Source organism: Mustelus asterias, chromosome 20 (assembly GCF_964213995.1).
Source record: "Mustelus asterias chromosome 20, sMusAst1.hap1.1, whole genome shotgun sequence".
In the NCBI taxonomy this organism is placed as follows: Eukaryota; Metazoa; Chordata; class Chondrichthyes; order Carcharhiniformes; family Triakidae; genus Mustelus; species Mustelus asterias.
The window spans coordinates 81,816,005-81,836,518 of record NC_135820.1 but is presented as its reverse complement, the minus strand read 5'-3'; the positions used below and the strand labels follow the sequence as shown (position 1 = coordinate 81,836,518).

Genomic DNA, 20,514 nt, shown 5'->3' with positions numbered 1-20,514 from the left:
GTCACGGGCATTCAGCCTCGGATCTTCAGGTAAGCGTTCTCCAAGGCGGCCTTCACGACACACGACAGCGCAGAGTCGCTGAGCAGAAACTGATAGCCAAGTTCCGCACACATGAGGACGGCCTAAACCGGGATGTTGGATTTATGTCACATTATCAGTAACCCCCACAGCTTGCCTCCTGGACTTGCAGGCTGTTCTGTCTGGAGACAATACACATCTCTTTAACTTGTGTTTAATGCTCCCTCCACCCACGTTGTCTGTACCTTTAAGACCTGGCTGGTTGTAGGGATTCGCATTCTAATCAGTATTCGGTAACTTGATTTTGTGTCTCTGTGCACTGTTTGAGAGCAGATATCCACTCCATCTGACGAAGGAGCAGCGCTCCGAAAGCTTATAGTATTCGCTACCAAATAAACCTGTTGGACTTTAACCTGGTGTTGTGAGACTTCTTATCGAAAGTAACCATACACTCCCTCCTTACCCAGCCCCTTGGGCACGCTGGTAAACTGATCCTGGTTCAACTGAACACCGTCAAACTCTGAACTAAAATAAAATTGTCCAGAAATTGATAGCCAAATCCAAACAGTATTTAAGAGCAGGTTATGTACACAGAATCTTTGCAGTAATGACAAGGTTACTGAAACTTTTGGTTCAGCTCTACAAGGAATCAATGAATAGAAAATACCAGAAAAATTCTAATGATTTAGTTCCCATTCAAAATAAAATGAACTGTATTATTTCACAAAACCAATGAATTTTTATTTATCCCAGTTTGTGGATTGAGTTAATGAAAAGCACAATAACCCGGTATTCAGTGGCCGGTGCCTCTTACTGCTTACTTGCTGCGTCCAAGGGCTTACACTTGTTGCTTTTCTTTTGCTGATTTTGAAGAGATTATCGGATTGGCTCGATGAATCCCCAGGCTCTGGGGTTGTGATGAAGATGACTCCAGGTTTCTAACCTTTTACTTTGCTCTGTGCCGTTAAGGTTACTGATGATCAGTGTAATAAAGGCAGCTCGGAGGCTGATAAAAGCTCACTCGTCACATCTAAGTGTCTCAGGGTAAAGAGCGTGACCCCTGACTTGTAGGCAGCTGGGATGACCACGTAATCAGAAACTTCACCAGTAACAGCATCCTGAGAAACCATCCAACCAACCTGACCTGAGGAGGGAATAAACATTTACAGTCAGTGCCTCAAACACCCGGTTTATTAATCTCACCTGGTCAATCTTTCCCGGAACTATCCTTTCCTCCCAATTTAACCGTCCTCTTCACTCCATCACCACCTCCAAATCAACATTAATCTGTGGAATATCTCACCTCTCTCAATCTCCCTCAGCAAAATGATTTATCCCTCTGCTATGGGGCATCCATATTGCTATGAGAGACAGTTCCAGTGTTTAGACCCAGTAGGGAAAAGCAGGAAAGCTTACATTAGTGTAGCACCTTTTGTGACTATCAGACACCCGAAAGCACTTTAGCAGTTGTGAAGCGTACTCACTGTCGTAGTGTCGAAGCCCTGGCAGCAATGACCAGATCGCTACTTTTTGTGATCTTGATTAAAGGATAAATATTGACCAGGAGACCAGGGAGAACTCTCATGCTCTTTTTCAAAATAGTGTCCTGGAATTGTTTACACCCACCCAAGCAAGGAGACAAGACCACAGTTTAATATCGAATCTGAAAGACGGCACATGCGACAGTGCAGCACTCCCTCAGTATTGCACTAGAACATTACCAAAGATACAGTGATATAATACCAGGCCAGGATGGTGAGTGGCTGGCAGGGGAACCTCCAGGTGTGGTGTTCACACGTATCTGCTGCCCTTGTCCTTCTCGTTGGTAGAGGTGGTCAGGTTTGGAAGGTGCCATCGAAGGAGCCTTGGTGAGTCACTGATGTGCATCTTGTACATGGTACACACGGCTGACACCAAGCGTCAGTGTTGAATGAAGTGGAAATCATGTCCGGAGAGAGGGACACTGAGCAGTTGAACTGCTTGATGCTGGATGCTGTTGAGCTCCTAGAGTACATATAGTTACAAGGAAGTGGAGAATATTCCATCAGATTCCTGAGATGGTGCTCAGGTTGGGCGTTTCAGGTGAGTTGCGGACCATTGAATACCTAGTGCTGGCCTTGCTGTTAAAGTTGTGGACAGTAAGTTACATACGCTGGGAGCTTCAGTAATTTACATCGGGAAATCTTGCTAAAACAAGGCACTATTTGACAACACCTGGAACACTGAATAGTTTTGGTCCTGTTATCTAAGGGAAGATATCCTGGCATCGGAGACAGCCCAGAGGAGGTTCACTAGGTTGATCCTGGGTGGGGAGGGGTTTTCTTATGAGCAGAGGTTGAGTAGGTTGGGCCTGTACTCACTGGAGTTTAGAAGAATGAGGGGCAATCTCATTGAGGCATATAGGATTCTCATGGAGCTTGATAGGGTCGATGCTGAGAGGTTGTTTCTCCTTGTGGGAGAGTCTAGGACCAGAGGGAATAATCTCAGAGTAAGAGGTCGCCCATTTAAGACAGAGATGAGGAGGAGTTTCTTCTCTCAGAGGGCAGTATATCTGTGAAATTCTTTCCTGCAGAGGGCTGTGGAGGCTGGGTCATTAAATATGTTCAAGGCTGAGATGGACAGATTTTTAATCAGTAAGGGAATCGAGGGTTATGGGGATAAGGCGGGAAAATGGAGTTGAGGATTGTCATGTCAGATCAGTCATGATCTTACCGAACGGCTTACTGAACGACTCGATGGGCCGAATGGCCTATTTCTCTCCCATGTCTTATATTGGGCAATCCTGATGTTTAGGACTCGAGGGGAAAGCTCGGGTTACTCGCACTCCACTCACCCGCAACATCCAGCTGCTCCCACAGGGAATGGTTTGGGAGCAGTTTGAAGATGGAGAAATCAGTGCCTCCCGCCAGCCGAGTGAGGACATCGTGTCGGCGGACCAGTAGAAGCGACTCGCTGCAGAGGCGTCGCTTCACAAGGCTGTTTTCCTCTGTCAACAATGGAGATATCGATAAACTCAGGAGTTAGTGGGTCACCTCCAGCCACTCAGCCGGATGGATCCTCATGGTGAAATTCAACCCCACAGACATTGCAAACAATATCAATAGCTAGCAGAAAATCCCACATCCCTATCGCACCCCCCCCATCAACCCGCGTAACCCCACTCAGCGCAGAGGCAGCCCACACTCAGAGCAAGAAAGCTGTGTGTTCATTCTAATTAGTATTCTGTAACTTGATTTCTGTGTCTCTGTGCACTGTTGGATTTTCACTCCATCTGATGAAGGGGCAGCGCTCCGAAAGCTTATGGTATTTGCTACCAAATAAACCTGTTGGACTTTAACCTGGTGTTGTGAGACTTCTTACTGTTCAAACACCAACAGGACAACACAGGCTGACACTCAATGCTACAATGCCCCCCAGAGGGAGCGCCGCACTGTCAGAGGGTCAATACCGCAGGAGGGCCGCACTGTCAGAGGGTCAGTACTGAGCGGGTGCTGCACTGTCAGAGGGTCAGTGCTGAGGGAGTGCTGCACTGTCAGAGGGTCAGTGCTGAGGGAGTGCCGCACTGTCAGAGGGTCAATACCGCAGGAGGGCCGCACTGTCAGAGGGTCAGTACTGAGGAAGTGCCGCACTGTCAGAGGGTCAGTGTTGAGGGAGTGCTGCACTGTCAGAGGGTCAGTACCGAGGGAGTGCCGCACTGTCAGAGGGTCAGTACTGAGGGAGTGCCGCACTGTCAGAGGGTCAGTACTGAGGGAGTGCCGCACTGTCAGAGGGTCAATACCGCAGGAGGGCCGCACTGTCAGAGGGTCAATACCGCAGGAGGGCCGCACTGTCAGAGGGTCAATACCGCAGGAGGGCCGCACTGTCAGAGGGTCAGTACTGAGCGGGTGCTGCACTGTCAGAGGGTCAGTGCTGAGGGAGTGCTGCACTGTCAGAGGGTCAGTGCTGAGGGAGTGCTGAGGGAGTGCCGCACTGTCAGAGGGTCAATACCTCAGGAGGGCCGCACTGTCAGAGGGTCAGTACTGAGGGAGTGCTGCACTGTCAGAGGGTCAGTGCTGAGGGAGTGCTGAGGGAGTGCCGCACTGTCAGAGGGTCAATACCTCAGGAGGGCCGCACTGTCAGAGGGTCAGTACTGAGGGAGTGCCGCACTGTCAGAGGGTCAGTGTTGAGCGAGTGCTGCACTGTCAGAGGGTCAGTACTGAGGGAGTGCCGCACTGTCAGAGGGTCAGTACTGAGGGAGTGCCGCACTGTCAGAGGGTCAGTACTGAGGGAGTGCCGCACTGTCAGAGGGTCAGTACTGAGGGAGTGCCGCACTGTCAGAGGGTCAGTATTGAGGGAGTGCTGCACTGTCAGAGGGTCAGTACTGAGGGAGTGCTGCACTGTCAGAGGGTCAGTACTGAGGGAGTGCTGCACTGTCAGAGGGTCAGTACTGAGGGAGTGTCGCACTGTCAGAGGGTCAGTACTGAGGGAGTGCCGCACTGTCAGAGGGTCAGTACTGAGGGAGTGCCGCACTGTCAGAGGGTCAGTACTGAGGGAGTGCCGCACTGTCAGAGGGTCAGTGCTGAGGGAGTGCTGCACTATCAGAGGGTCAGTACTGAGGGAGTGCTGCACTGTCAGAGGGTCAGTACTGAGGGAATGCCCCCGCACTGTCAGAGGGTCAGTACTGAGGGAGTGCCGCACTGTCAGGGGGTCAGTACTGAGGGAGTGCCGCACTGTCAGAGGGTCAGTACTGAGGGAGTGCCGCACTGTCAGAGGGTCAGTACTGAGGGAGTGCTGCACTGTCAGAGGGTCAGTACTGAGGGAGTGCCGCACTGTCAGAGGGTCAGTACTGAGGGAGTGCCGCACTGTCAGAGGGTCAGTACTGAGGGAGTGCCCCCGCACTGTCAGAGGGTCAGTACTGAGGGAGTGCCGCACTGTCAGAGGGTCAGTACTGAGGGAGTGCCGCACTGTCAGAGGGTCAGTACTGAGGGAGTGCCGCACTGTCAGAGGGTCAGTACTGAGGGAGTGCCGCACTGTTGGACTTGGCCCATTCCCTTTTGACAGATTTGTTGAAACTGCTCCACTGTCTTTTTAAGCAGTGCTACCCAGATTACAACAACTCACTGTCACCTGTCGCTCTTTTGCCAATAACCCTCTGCCTCTCCTGGTTTGTATGTAATGTAGAATGAACTAGTTTGTGTTTCATATAATTAATAATTTAAATCCTGACAGACACAGTGATCCAGCATTGACTTTAATCTCCTTGATCCAAGCACTTTAAGTAAGTAACAGCTCTGTGTGAGACAGAGTTCAGTCTGACATTGCAAACTGCATCTCGCCAAACATTTCCCCAGAAATGGAAGGATATTGAAACTGGAGGGGTCAACCCTTACACCGAAATGAAAAAGGACAGGGTCTCCTTTAGCTTGTGCAGATAATAACATGAATATGTTTCTGTTCCACTTTATAATTTGCCTCAAATATTTTGAAGTTTACTTTTGGGTGGTGAGCAGTGGAAGTGACAAATATCGTCAGAGTCTCGTGCTGGACAGGGCTTTGCTGGTTCTCTATTTACCAATCTGTCAGGGAACAAAAAAAAAATCCTACACCCACCTATTTCTAAGGGATTGGTCATGTAAATCTTTTCAGCGTCCACTCCGAAGACCATCTGATGGTGCCAAGCATCTGGGATCTCCTTGTCCTCCGGCACTGCTACCTGCATGTTCATGGTCACTACAGCGACAGCTCCTTTCCTCATCCAGTTTGCCAGCCAAGCTGTCAATTGCACACAGCGCTCAGGGTAGAAACTGAAAAACCTCCCTACGACCCTCCCTTCACTAGCCTTTTCCGCTCCCTCAATCAGCTGCTGGTGGGTGGCACCTGGGAAACAGAAAGCAAGCTGCAGTCAGTCACTCCATCGCGATGCCACACTTATTCCAACCCACATTTCTGCCTTCATCACACTCCCAGCCACATCAAACATCGCAGAGAGCTTCCGCCCAGAGGGAAGACTCGGCCGCCTCCCCATAGCCTTTCATCCCCAGAGAAGCCCCATCCATTATGGTACGAGTCTCTCTGGCTAGGCTATCGATTGTCCAGCAAGAAAATTACTTGTTACCCTTTATTGTCTACTGGCTGCACGAGGTTTCACTCACTCTGAAAGTGACTGGGAGATAATCAGTATTTAGCATCATAGTGGTTTACAGCATAGAAACAGGTCCTTCGGCCCAACTTGCCCATGCCGCCCAGTTTTTAAACCACTAAGCTAGTCCCAATTGCCCGCATTTGACCCATATCACTCTATACCCATCTTACCCACGTAACTGTCTAAATGCTTTTTAAAAGACAAAATTGTACCCGCCTCTACTACTATCTCTGGCAGCTTGTTCCAGACACTCACCACCCTCTGTGAAAAAATTGCCCTTCTGGGCCCTTTTGTATCTCTCCCCTCTCACCTTAAACCTATGCCCTCTAGTTTTAGACTCCCCTACCTCTGGGAAAAGATGTTGACTATCTAGCTGGTCTATGCCCCTCATTATTTTATAGACCTCTATGAGTTCACTCTTAAGTCTCCTACGCTCCAGAGAAAAAAGTCCCAGTCTATCCAGCCTCTCCTCATAACTCAGACCATCAAGTTTATTATTTCTCAAAACTATTTAAATCCCAGACCTCATGGTAAGTACATTATTCTCTGGACACTGCCTCCCGTGTCTTGTTTTCTTGGTCATCTGAAACCTGATGTCACGCTTCCACCATTGTTAACGTCACTGTCTAATTAACAGAACCATGAATCCATTGCTCTACAGAAAGTGCTGGGGCATAGCCCAGAAACACTCATCTTCAGGGTCAAGATCAGTACACACACTCAAATTCACCCCTTTTCACGGGGAAACTATAACAAGCTCCTTCAACACAAAGCCAGCAGTTAAAAATCTCTTGCACAGAATCTTGGATGTATCTCTCACTGTAATTGGTTCAAGTGTCAACTTCACAACTTTGCTGTTTACCATCTCCTGCCCAATCATCTCACAACTTCATATCACTGGAGGAGATCATTTAATCCAACACCGCTTGGGAGGTTTAAGGTGCTATATAAATGCAAGTTATCATCTCTGGATAAATTAGTCATTCTGGTTCGTATTCTGTTCAGTTAACACAAGCACCTTAGATTTATCATTGCTGTTTTGGTGATGTGATCAACTTGTGCATTTAAACAAACCATGTTTTTGATTATTAAATAGCACTCACTGACGCTCTGGAGTTCAGGTTTGTTAATGATTCCATGTCTGCTGCTCACCGTATTCCTGATCACATGTCCAGTACAGTGACCGTCCCGAAACCTTCCTGAACATACGTGATGGTGGCACACAGCTGTCTGCAATTCATCCTCAGCTGATACTCACTGTCAGAAAGCAGAAGGGGGCGGCACGGTGGCACAGTGGTTAGCACGGGATAAAAGCAAATTACTGCGGATGCTGGAATCTGAAACCAAAAGAGGAAAATGCTGGAAAAACTCAGCAGATCTGGCAGCACCTGTAAGGGCGGCACGGTAGCACAGTGGTTAGCACTGCTGCTTCACAGCTCCAGGGTCTCAGGTTCGATTCCCGGCTTGGGTCACTGTCTGTGTGGAGTTTGCACATTCTCCTCGCGTCTGCGTGGGTTTCCTCCGGGTGCTCCGGTTTCCTCCCACAGTCCAAAGATGTGCGGGTTAGGTTGATTGGCCAGGTTAAAAAAAAAAATTGCCCCTTAGAGTCCTGGGATGCATAGGTTAGAGGGATTAGCGGGTAAAATATGTGGGGGTAGAGCCTGGGTGGGATTGTGGTCGGTGCAGACTCGATGGGCCGAATGGCCTCCTTCTGCACTGTAGGGTTTCTATGATTCTATGATTCTATGAGAGAAAACAGCTGATGTTTCGAGTCCAGATGACACTCTGTCAAAGTAATGGTTAGCACTGATCACAGAGCCAGGGACCCGGGTTCGATTCCCGGCTTGGGTCACTGTCTGCATGGATCTTGCACGTTCTCCCCGTGTCTACGTGGGTTTCCAACGGGTGCTCTGGTTTCCTCCCACAGTCCAAAGATGTGCAGGTTAAGTGAATTGACCATGCTAAAGTGTACCCGAACAGGTGCCAGAGTGTGGCGACTAGGGGATTTTCACAGTAACGTCATTGCAGTGTGAATGTAAGCCTACTTGTGACAATAATAAATAAGCTTTAAAAGAGAGAGCCATGATCTTTGGCTCGGGTATCTGGCAGTTTCGGAACATTCTGGCATTCCTGTATTTCCAGACTGTATCCAATAAGCAATGAGGATGGGAATCACATGGCAGAATACTACGTGGGTAAACACGCCAACTTTACTGATGATCAAGAGTAGACAGATGGGGCAGTAATTTGCTGGGCTGGATTTGAACTGTTTCTTGTGCACTAGACAAACCTGAACAATTTTCCACATTGCCAGGTAGATAGCAGCATTGTCTCTGTGTAAGTCCCAATGAAACAGCCACCCAGCAAAAGTGGGCAGCTTCAGGGAGAGAAGGAGGGGGGCTCAGAAATGGGAGGGGGGAGGGAACGAGTGGAGAGTGAGCAGAAACTACAGCAAAGCTGCTGAAAGGTCACCCACCTGCAACACTTCGTGATATTAAATATTCAGCCAGAGGTGCATCATTCTTCCGCAGTCTGGTCTGAACACACCTGTCCACAACATCAGGAGGAATGTCAAATCTCAGAGCCTGCAGAACATTGAGAACCGCAGTCGCACCACACGCACTCGATCCAATCTGCAGAATCTGTTTCTGCACAGCCTCCTCCAGACTCCAGATCATCACTGATTGCTCTTCCTCCGCTGACCTCTCTGGGCCCATGGCACCACCACACGGGCCACAGGAGTCCATTCTTCACACAACCTGAGTGTTTCTCCGAATCCCGTGGGAGTTAGAAAACCTAATCCGAGCGCTGACTAACTTTATCAGAATATTCACAATGGCTTCTCTTCAGGGTGCAACGAAACACTGGAATAAAGAAAAACAAACAGCTTATTCTTCTGAGATTAGGGGTAAGGCACACTGAAGGACAGGGTAGAGGGAGCTTTATATCTAACCCTTTGCAGCGCCTGTCCTGTGAATGTGGCACTCCCTCAGTACTGACCCCCTGACAGTGGGGCACTCCCTCAGCGCTGACCCTCTGACAGTGCGGCACTCCCTCAGCACTGACCCTCTGACAGTGCGGCACTCCCTCAGCACTGACCCTCTGACAGTGCGGCACTCCCTCAGCACTGACCCTCTGACAGTGCGGCACTCCCTCAGCGCTGACCCTCTGACAGTGGGGCACTCCCTCAGCGCTCACCCTCTGACAGTGCGGCACTCCCTCAGTACTGACCCTCAGACAGTGAGGCACTCCCTCAGTACTGACCCTCTGACAGTGCGGCACTCCCTCAGTACTGACCCACTGACAGTGCGGCACTCCCTCAGCACTGACCCTCTGACAGTGCGGCACTCCCTCAGCACTGACCCTCTGACAGTGCGGCACTCCCTCAGTACTGACCCTCTGACAGTGCGGCACTCCCTCAGTACTGACCCCCTGACAGTGCGGCACTCCCTCAGTAATGACCCCCTGACAGTGCGGCACTCCCTCAGCACTGACCCTCTGACAGTGCGGCACTCCCTCAGCACTGACCCTCTGACAGTGCGGCACTCCCTCAGCACTGACCCTCTGACAGTGCGGCACTCCCTCAGTACTGACCCCCTGACAGTGCGGCACTCCCTCAGTACTGACCCCCTGACAGTGCGGCACTCCCTCAGTACTGACCCTCTGACAGTGCGGCACTCCCTCAGTAATGACCCTCTGACAGTGCGGCACTCCCTCAGTACTGACCCTCTGACAGTGCCGCACTCCCTCAGTACTGACCCCCTGACAGTGCGGCACTCCCTCAGTACTGACCCTCTGACAGTGCGGCACTCCCTCAGTACTGACCCTCTGACAGTGCGGCACTCCCTCAGTACTGACCCTCTGACAGTGCGGCACTCCCTCAGTACTGACCCTCTGACAGTGCGGCACTCCCTCAGTACTGACCCTCTGACAGTGCGGGGGCACTCCCTCAGTACTGACCCCCTGACAGTGCGGCACTCCCTCAGCACTGACCCTCTGACAGTGCGGCACTCCCTCAGCACTGACCCTCTGACAGTGCGGCACTCCCTCAGCACTGACCCTCTGACAGTGCGGCACTCCCTCAGTACTGACCCTCTGACAGTGCGGCACTCCCTCAGTACTGACCCTCTGACAGTGCGGCACTCCCTCAGCACTGACCCTCTGACAGTGCGGCACTCCCTCAGCACTGACCCTCTGACAGTGCGGCACTCCCTCAGCACTGACCCTCTGACAGTGCGGCACTCCCTCAGCACTGACCCTCTGACAGTGCGGCACTCCCTCAGCACTGACCCTCTGACAGTGCGGCACTCCCTCAGTACTGACCCTCTGACAGTGCGGCACTCCCTCAGTACTGACCCTCTGACAGTGCGGCACTCCCTCAGTACTGACCCTCTGACAGTGCGGCACTCCCTCAGTACTGACCCTCTGACAGTGCGGCACTCCCTCAGTACTGACCCTCTGACAGTGCGGCACTCCCTCAGTACTGACCCTCTGACAGTGCGGCACTCCCTCAGCACTGACCCTCTGACAGTGCGGCACTCCCTCAGTACTGACCCTCTGACAGTGCGGCACTCCCTCAGCACTGACCCTCTGACAGTGCGGCACTCCCTCAGTACTGACCCTCTGACAGTGCGGCACTCCCTCAGCACTGACCCTCTGACAGTGCGGCACTCCCTCAGTACTGACCCTCTGACAGTGCGGCACTCCCTCAGCACTGACCCTCTGACAGTGCGGCACTCCCTCAGCACTGACCCTCTGACAGTGCGGCACTCCCTCAGCACTGACCCTCTGACAGTGCGGCACTCCCTCAGTACTGACCCTCTGACAGTGCGGCACTCCCTCAGCACTGACCCTCTGACAGTGCAGCACTCCCTCAGTACTGACCCTCTGACAGTGCGGCACTCCCTCAGTACTGACCCTCTGACAGTGCGGCACTCCCTCAGCACTGACCCTCTGACAGTGCAGCGCTCCCTCAGTACTGACCCTCTGACAGTGCGGCACTCCCTCAGCACTGACCCTCTGGCAGTGCGGCGCTCCCTCAGCACTGACCCTCTGACAGTGTGGCACTCCCTCAGCACTGACCCTCTGACAGTGCGGCACTCCCTCAGCACTGACCCTCTGACAGTGCGGCACTCCCTCAGCACTGACCCTCTGACAGTGCGGCACTCCCTCAGCACTGACCCTCTGACAGTGCAGCGCTCCCTCAGTACTGACCCTCTGACAGTGCGGCACTCCCTCAGCACTGACCCTCTGACAGTGCGGCACTCCCTCAGCACTGACCCTCTGACAGTGCAGCACTGACTTTGCAAGTGAGATTTTTCCTCAGAGTCTTACCGGAAGTGATTTGTTTACTGACCGGATGTGTGCGGTCCCGGGCCTGAAGCCTGGCTCGGGATTTGGCGCCGGTGCCGCGGGCGGGGGGAGGGGGAGAGACTGCCAACCCGCCCGGGAGATCCCGGGAGCGCAGCACGTGACTGCGGCGCGCGTCACCGATCACATGATCGGCGCTGGGATCTGGGATCGGCGCGGGGATCGGCGCTGGGATCGGCCCCGCCTCCCGGGGGGTCGCCCCCCCCCCGGGGATCGGCCCCGCCCCCGCGGGGTCAGTCAGTTAAAATTCACCGACTGAAACCCTGAGTGACCCCGTGACCCCTGCTCCCTATGATCCAGAATGTTCCTCAGTCAGTCAGGGAGGAGTCCCAGCTCCTGCAGTTTATTGTTGCTCTGTCACAAGGAGGCCTCGAGGGCCGGGTCAGGGTTTACTCCCTGTCCCTAATGCTGGCACGGTGGTTACCGCTGCCGCCTCACAGCGCCAGGGACCCGGCTTCAATCCCCAGCCGCGGGGTCACTGTCTGCGCGGAGTCTGCACATTCTCCCTGTGTCTGCGTGGGTTTCCTCCGGGTGCTCCGGTTTCCGCCCACAGTCTGAAAGACATGAAGGTTAGGTGCATTGGCCGTGCTAAATTGCCCCTTAGTGTCAGGGGGACTCGCTAGGGTAAAGATGTGGGGTAACTGCGATGGGCCGGGTTGGGATTGTGGTCAGTGCAGCCTCAATGGCCCGAATGGCCTCCTTTTGCACTGAAAAGTAAAGTTTATTTATTAGTCACAAGTCGGCTTACATTAACACTACAATGAAGTTACTGTGAAATTCCCCTAGTCGCCACACTCTGGCATTTGTTTTGGTTTGACCAAGGGAGAATTTGAATAGCCAAGATATTTGAATCATCGATAGTCACAGGTGAGTTTCCTGAAGATTGGAGAGTGGCAAATGTTGTGCCTTTTTTTAAAAAGGGCTGCATGGAAAAGCCTGGGAACTGCAAGACGGTGAGCCTCACATCTGTGGTGAGTAAATTGTTGGAAGATATTTTGAGAGACAGGATCTACAGGCAATTAGAGAGGCATTTAGGGTCTGACGAAGGAGCAGCACTCCAAAAGCTAATGGTATTTGCTACCAAATAAACCTGTTGGACTTTAACCTGGTGTTGTTAAAACTCTTACTGTGTTCACCCCAGTCCAATGCCGGCATCTCCACATCATGACTACCATCGGCACCACAAACTGCCGGCTCCAAGTGGAGTGGATCTCCAAGAAGATCGCACATATCGACACAGACATCAAGTTTCTACAAACATGCAAGAAAGCAGACAAGATACCGAAAGGACTACGGATCACGAACCCACTCAGGTCAACCTATAACACAGACTACGCTGAGAGACTTTGCCGTCGCACCTCTCTCACACTCCTCAACCACCTCATACACCAGCTCTACAGCAAACGCCGCAGCCTGGAAACCAAGATCGAATCCATATTCTCAACTTGCGCTCAGGATGCAGACCAGCTGCGAAACTCTGCCAAGCAGACGAGTGGAGACAATACACATCTCTTTAACCTGTGCTTAATGCTCCCTCTACCCACATTGTCTGTATCTTTAAGATCTGGTTGGCTGTAGGGGTTCGCATTCTAATCAGTATTCTGTAACTTGATTTTGTGTCTCTGTGCCCTGTTTGAGAGCAGATTTCCACTCCATCTGACGAAGGAGCAGCGCTCCGAAAGCTAATGGTATTTGCTACCAAATAAACCTGTTGGACTTTAACCTGGCGTTGTTAAAACTCTTACTGTGTTCACCCCAGTCCAACGCCAGCATCTCCGCATCAATGGAAGAAACCAGAGAGTGGTTGTGGAGGATTGCTTCTCTGAGTGGAGGCCTGTGACTAGTGGTGTGCCGCAGGGATCGGTGTTGGGTCCGTTGTTGTTTGTCATCGATATCAATGACCTGGATGATAATGTGGTAAATTGGATCAGCAAATTTGCTGATGATATAAAGATTGGAGGTGTAGTGGACAGTGAGGAAGGTTTTCAAAGCTTGCAGAGGGATTTGGACCAACTAGAAAAATGGGCTGAAAAATGGCAAATGGAATTTAACGCAGACAAGTGTGAGATATTACACTTTGGAAGGACAAACCAAAGTAGAACGTACAGGGTAAATGGTAGGAGTCTGGAGAGTGCAGTTGAACAGAGGGATCTGGGAATACAGGTACAGAATTCCCTAAAAGTGACGTCACAGGTGGATAGGGTCATAAAGAGTGCCTTTGGTACATTGGCCTTTATAAATCGGAGTATCGAATATAAAGGTTGGAGTGTTGTGGTAAGGTTATATAAGGCATTGGTGAGGCCGAATTTAGAGTATTGTGTACACTTTTGGTCACCTAGTTACAGGAAGGATGTAAATAAAGTTGAAAGAGTGCAGAGAAGGTTCACAAGGATGTTGCTGGGACTTGAGAAGCTGAGTTACAGAGAGAGATTGAATAGGTTGGGACTTTATTCCCTGGAGCGTAGAAGAATGAAGGGAGATTTGATAGAGGTGTATAAGATTTTGATGGGTATAGATAGAGTGAATGCAAGCAGGCTTTTTCCACTGAGGCTAGGGGAGAAAAAAACCAGAGGGCATGGGTTAAGGGTGAAAGGAGAACAGTTTAAAGGGAATATTAGGGGGGGCTTCTTCACGCAGAGTGTGGTGGGAGTGTGGAATGAGCTGCCGGATAAAGTGGTAAATGCGGGGTCACTTTTAGCATTTAAGAAAAACTTGGACGGGTTCATGGATGAGAGGGGTGTGGAGGGATATGGTCCAAGTTCAGGTCAGTGGGACTAGGCATAAAAATGGTTCGGCACAGACACGAAGGGCCAAAAGGCCTGTTTCTGAGCTGTAATTTTCTATGGTTTCTATAAGATAATGTAGGGGCTAGACAGGGTAGAGGCAGAGAGATTCTTTCCACTTAGAAAGGAAACAAGAACTAGAGGACACAGCCTCAAAATAAGGGAGAGTCAGTTTAGAACAGAGTTGAGGAGGAACTTCTTATCTCAGAGGGTAGTGAATCTCTGGAATTCTCTGCCCATTGAAGCAGTGGAGGCTACCTCGTTAAATATGTTTAAGTCACAGGTAGATAGATTTCTGATCAATAAGGGAATTAAGGGTTATGGGGAGCGGGTGGGTAAGTGAAACTAAACCACTATCAGATCAGCCATGTTCTTATTGAATGGCGGGGCAGGCTCGAGGGGCTAGATGGCCTACTCCTGCTCCTAGTTCTTATGTTCTTATGATTAGAAACGATGTGTGTCAAGAAAGCTTGAATTGTCCTTCCAAGATGGGTGTCTATTGCGGGGAATCTGAGTGATAATTTCTCCCAGTCTGTGTAGAAGAATTCTTGAACAACTACATGAAGGGCATCCTGGTATAGTCCGGATGAAGGATTAGCACGTAGTTATTGTTGGTGGCCGGGTCTGGGTGCTCAGATTGAAGAAAAAGTGGGACAGTGTCAATCCTGTGCACCAATAAGAAATACACCACCGATGTCTCATTTACACTCTTGGGAGCGACCTAAAATGCTATGGCAACAATTGCATGGAGATTTTGCTGGTCAGTTTGAGAATTAAACGTTCTTAGTCATAATTGATGCACACTCAAAGTGGCCAAACAAAGTTCCATGGGATCTCCATCTGAACAAACCAATGAAAAACTTGACATTTTAGTAGAATTTGGTAAATTGGAACAAATTGTTAGCGATAATGTTCATAGTTTACTTCACAAGAGTTTGATTATTTCAGAGTAAATGGTATTCATTATATAAAATCTGCACCTTATCATCCATCAACCAATGGATTAGCTAAAAGATTCGTACAATCTTTGAAACATTCTTTAAAAGCTTCAAAAGAGAAAGGTTTGTTATCAAGTTGTGTGAATAGCTTTTGGCATCTTATAGAAACACTACTCATGCAATTACCCAAAGTTTACCTGCATTACTGCTTCTTCAAGAGAAAGTTGAGAACTACATTTAATTTGTCATTATCTCCAGAAACTTCAGAGATAGTAGAGGATCAACAACAGTCTCAAGTTGCTCGAGGAGAAGTGAGGGCAAAACAACCCTGATTGCGACAAGGAGATTGAGTGTTGGTGTGTAATTACACCACCAGTGAGAAATGGGGACCAGCCATGGTTTTAGCAAAAACAGCTCCAGTTTCTTACACAGTTCATACTGAAGATGGACTAGTTTGCCAATGCTGCGCTGGCCAATTATTATCATCTCAAAATGTTTTTTCCAAATAATCTTCAGAAGTACCAATTTCTTTAGTCCCTCGTGCTGTGAATACTATTAAGGAAGACTTAGTTGAATCTGAGTTGCCTGATGATTGTGTCTTAGCTACTATACCAGGTGAGAATGATGCAGAATCAGTTCCAAGAGAAGAACTTCCTATTGAAGATCCAAAATGGTCGAGAACTTCAAATTCTAGATGTCCAGATCACCAACAACCTGTCCTGGTGCCCCCCATGCTGATACTATAGTTAAGAAAGCCCACCAACACCTCTACTTTCTCAGGAGGCTAAGGAAATTTGGCATGTCAGCTACAACTCTCATCAACTTTTACAGATGCACCATAGAAAGCATTCTTTCTGGTTGTATCACAGCTTGGTATGGCTCCTGCTCTGCCCAAGACAACAAGAAACTACAAAGGGTCGTGAACGAAGCCCAGTCCATCACGCAAACCAACCTCCCACCCACCGACTCTGTCTACACTTCCCACTGCCTCGGAAAAGCAGCCAGCATAATCAAGGACCCCACGCACCCCAACATACTCTCTTCATCTTTCTTTCGTCGGGAAAAAGACACAAATGTCTGAGATCACCTACCGACTCAAGAACAGCTTCTTCCCTGCTGCCATCAGGCTTTTGAATGGACCTACCTTGCATTAAGTTGATCTTTCTCTACACCCTAGCTATGACTGTAACACTACATTCTGCACTCGTTTCCTTCTCTATGAACGGTATGCTTTGTATAGCGTGCAAGAAACAATACTTTTCACTGTATATTATTATATGTGACAATAATAAATCGAATCAAAATCATACTTCTAGGGTCAAGGACAGCCATATTCCAGAATGTTGTATACAACGAAAGAGGAACAGACGTCCTCCTGATCGACTTTCCTATTGACTGTGTGTAATGATCAATGGTGCCTAGTACTGTGTCTAGAGTATTATTGATCCAATTTGTAACATTGTAATAATTTGTTGTCATGACCACAAAAGTAAAGGGGGAAGGGTGTTCTATATTTAATTAGTTGCAGATTGCTTCACCAGCAGGTCACATGATTTGATGTCGATGTCATTAGGGTGTTGCACAGACTGTTTAAGTTTCAGTTTGTACCCTGTACAGGAAGAAGCTCCTTTAATAAATCTGTTGTTAGTTTGAATCTCCGTGTGCAAACCATATTCTTTTCTTTTTGTTAAAACCCACGAATGGCAGCTGGAATTTACAATGTGGGAAGTGATTGATTTTTGTGGAAAGAATAGGGAGAGGCAATGGTACAACTTGAAAGAACAGAGAGACCTAGGAATGAATGTACACAAATGTTTGAATGTGGCAGGGCAAGTTGAGAAAGCTATGATAAAAGCACACACATACAGTGCAAAAAGAAGCCAATCGGTCCATCAAGTCTGCGCAATTCTCCGAAAGAGCATCCTACCCAAGTCCACCCTATCCCTGTAACCCTGCACATTTACCATGGCTAATCTACCTAACCCGCACATCTTTGGACTTTGGGAGGAAACCAGAGGGAGGAAACCCACGCAGACACGGGGAGAATGTGCAAAACTCCACACAGTCACCCAAGCCGGGAATTGAACCCAGGTCCCTGGTGGTGAGGGGCAGCAGTGCTAACCACTGTGCCATCATGCCGCCCTTAAATAGCGGATTAGAATGCAGAAATAAAGATGTGATGATGAACTTTGATAAAACACTGGGTTAGAGCCCAGCTATAGAATTGTGTCTAACTCTGGACATCACACTGATGTTGGAGAGGGTGTGGAGGAGATTCACAAGAATGGGACCAATGATGAGGGACTTTAATCAATGTGGAGAAACTGGGGAAGCTGGGATAGTTCTCCTTGGAGCAAAGACGGTTTTGAGGAGATTTAATTAAGGTGTTCAGAATTATGAACAGTTTTGATAGAATAAATAAAGACAAGGATTTCCAGTGACAGGCGGGTCTAACCAGAGGGGCACAGATTGAAAGTGATCAGTAAAAGAATCAGAGGCAACATGAGCAGAGGTTCATAATGCAGCAAGTTTTAATCTGGAAGGTGCTGCCTGAAAGGGTGGTGGAAGCAGATTCAATAAGAACTCTCCAAAGGGAATTGGGTAAATACTGGGAGGAGGGACGTTGAAGGACGATGGGGGTAAAGAACAGAGGAACTGGATTAATTGGACAGTACAGACCCAATGGGCCGATTGGTCTGTTTCTGTGTCGTATGATTCGAGATAGCGGGAAGTATTATTTACTCATTTTCAGCAAAAGCTGGGCTAAGATCAAAAACTTGGATTCACAGTTGTCGTGATGAGCCAATAGCCCCATCTCCTGCCTTTCAGAGGTACTGCATAGATAAGGTTAGAATATATTTGATTTTATTTATTATTGTCACATGTATTAACATACAGTGAAAAGTATTGTTTCTCGCGCACTCTACAGACAAAGCATACCGTTCATAGAGAAGGAAACGAGAGAGTGCAAAATGTAATGGTGCAGTCATAGCTAGTGTGTAGAGAAAGACCAACTTAATGCAAGGTAGGTCCATTCAAAAGGACAACAGGGAAGAAGCTGTTCTTGAGTCGGTTGGTACGTGGCCTCAGAGTTTTGTATCTTTTTTCCAACGGAAGAAGGTGGAAGACAGAATATCGTGGGGTCCTTAATTATGCTGGCTGCTTTGCCGAGGCAGCGGCAAGTGTAGACAGAGTCAATGGATGGAAGGCTGGATTGCGTGATGGATTGGGCTACATTCACGACCTTTTGTAGTTTCTTGCAGTCTTGGGCAGAGCAGGAGCCCCATACCAAGCTGTGATACAAGCAGAAAGAATGCTTTCTATGGTGCATCTGTAAAAGTTGGTGAGAGTCATAGCTGACATGCGAAATTTCCTTAGTCTTCTGAGAAAGTAGAGGCGTTGGTGGGCTTTCTTAACTATAGTGTCGGCATGGGGGGACCAGGACAGGTTGTTGGTGATCTGGACACCTAAAAACTTGAAGCTCTCGACTTTTTTTACTTCGTCCCCGTTGATGTAGACAGGAGCATGTTCTCCTTTACGCTTCCTGAAGTCGATGACAATCTCCTTCGTTTTGTTGACATTGAAGAAGAGATTATTGTTGCTGCACCAGTTCACCAGATTCTTTATCTCGTTCCTGTACTCTGTCTCATCATTGTTTGAGATCTGACCCACTATGGTGGTGTCGTCAGCAAACTTTAAACTCGAGTCGAGGGGAATTTGGCCGCACAGTCATAGGTGTATAAGGAGTATAGTCGGGGGCTGAGAACACAGCCTTGTGGGGCACCAGTGTTGAGGATGATCGTGGAGGATGTGTTGTTGCCTATCCTTACTGATTGTGGTCTGTGAGTTAGGAAGTTTAGGATCCAGTCGCAGAGGGAGGTGCCGAGGCCCAGTCCATGGAGTTTGGAGATGAGTTTTGTCAGAATAATAGTGTTGAAGGCTGAGCTGTAGTCAATAAATAGGAGTCTGACATAGATGTCCTTGTTATCTCGATGTTCCAGGAAAACATGCTGGGAAACACTTGGGTTTAGCCAGTTGGATGTCTTCCTCGTACACACACTGGGGCCTTTAAGCATTGTTTCCTTGGCAACCCTAGCCTAAGGTTGCAGTTAGTGACTTTTAAGGGACGTTTGTGACTTTTAAGTGGCGTCTTGACAAGTACTTGACAATCGGATGGGAATAGAGGGATATGGTCCCCGGAAGGGTAGGGGGTTTTAGTTCAGTCGGGCAGCATGGTTGGTGGAGGCTTGGAGGGCCGAAGGGCCTGTTCCTGTGCTGTAATTTTGTTCTTTTTTGTTCTAAGTGAGGGGTGGGTGATCACCCACCCTCCTGCCCACCCGTGGGGAGAACCTGTTGATTGGGTTGAAAATTCTTTATTAACTAGGAGTTATAATTAGGATAAAGGGCAAGTATTCGGATTGCTAAGATGTGACTAATGTTATTCACAGGAACCAGTTCTGGGGCCTCTACATTTCATTGTATTTGTGAGTGGCTTCAATAAAACAACAGAGAGTGAGAATCATAGAATCCTTACAGAACAGTAGGCCATTCGGCCCATTCTGTTCATGCTGTTTTTTTCTCCAAGTTTGCAGTTGAGAATAAAATAAAAGATTTTAAAAAGGACACAGGAGGGCAAAGTTGGAAATGTCAGGTCAAGAACTTTGGACCCAAATCAGAGCATTTTCGAAATGGTGAAAAACTAGAAACTGTGGAGAAACAGAGCCTGGGGAATCTAGTTATACAAACCATCGAAGCCTTCCTGCTCTTGGAACATTACCTCTGGTGTCTCTCTCTCTCTAAATGATCAGACTGCTTGTCAATGCCCAGCACCCGTTTGAAAAGGAATTTCCTCCAATTAAATATGGCAAAAGACCAAAACCATTGTCTTTGCTTCCCATTCCAAATACTCTCCCTAGCAACCAACCCCATCCCTTTCTCTGTTAACCAGCACCATCCCTCTCCCTAGTAACCAACCCCATCCCTCTCCTGGCAACCAACCCCAGCCCTCTCCCTGGCAACCAACCCCATCCCTCTCCCTAACAACCAACGCCTTCCATCGCCCTGGTAACCAACCCAATCCCTCTCCCCAGCAACCAACCCCATCCCTCTCCCTGGCAACCAACCCCATCCCTCTCCCTGGCAACCAACCCTTTCCATCTCACTAGCAACCAACCCCATCCCTCTCCCTGGCAACCAACCCTATCCATCTCCTTGGACCTGATGAGGTATATCCCAGGACGTTGTGGGAGGCTAGGGAAGAAATTGCGGGTCCCCTAACCAAGAT

At 49.0% G+C, this 20,514-nt stretch overlaps 2 protein-coding genes across 7 annotated transcripts in view; both read right to left on the bottom strand.

Annotated features, from left to right (window-relative positions):
* The window catches only part of LOC144508694 (CMP-N-acetylneuraminate-beta-galactosamide-alpha-2,3-sialyltransferase 2-like), a 556,023-nt gene that overhangs the window by 280,841 nt on the left and 254,668 nt on the right, over positions 1–20,514 (bottom strand). The window lies entirely within an intron of this gene.
* LOC144508687 (uncharacterized) overlaps positions 566–20,514 on the bottom strand; it is a 78,544-nt gene continuing 58,595 nt past the window's right edge. For 2 of the 6 annotated variants that reach the window (XM_078236966.1, XM_078236967.1), the window contains exons 2-4: positions 5,608–5,874; positions 2,852–3,004; positions 566–1,162 (exon numbers count right to left, since the gene is read on the bottom strand). In XM_078236966.1, the coding sequence (XP_078093092.1) occupies positions 999–1,162; positions 2,852–3,004; positions 5,608–5,874 (584 nt within the window). In that variant the 3' untranslated portion in view covers positions 566–998. Of the gene's footprint in view, positions 1,163–2,851; positions 3,005–5,607; positions 5,875–7,291; positions 7,472–8,615; positions 9,004–11,419; positions 13,224–20,514 lie in introns of those variants that run through there. The other 4 variants (XM_078236965.1, XM_078236964.1, XM_078236963.1 and 1 more) reach the window with 4 other exon arrangements.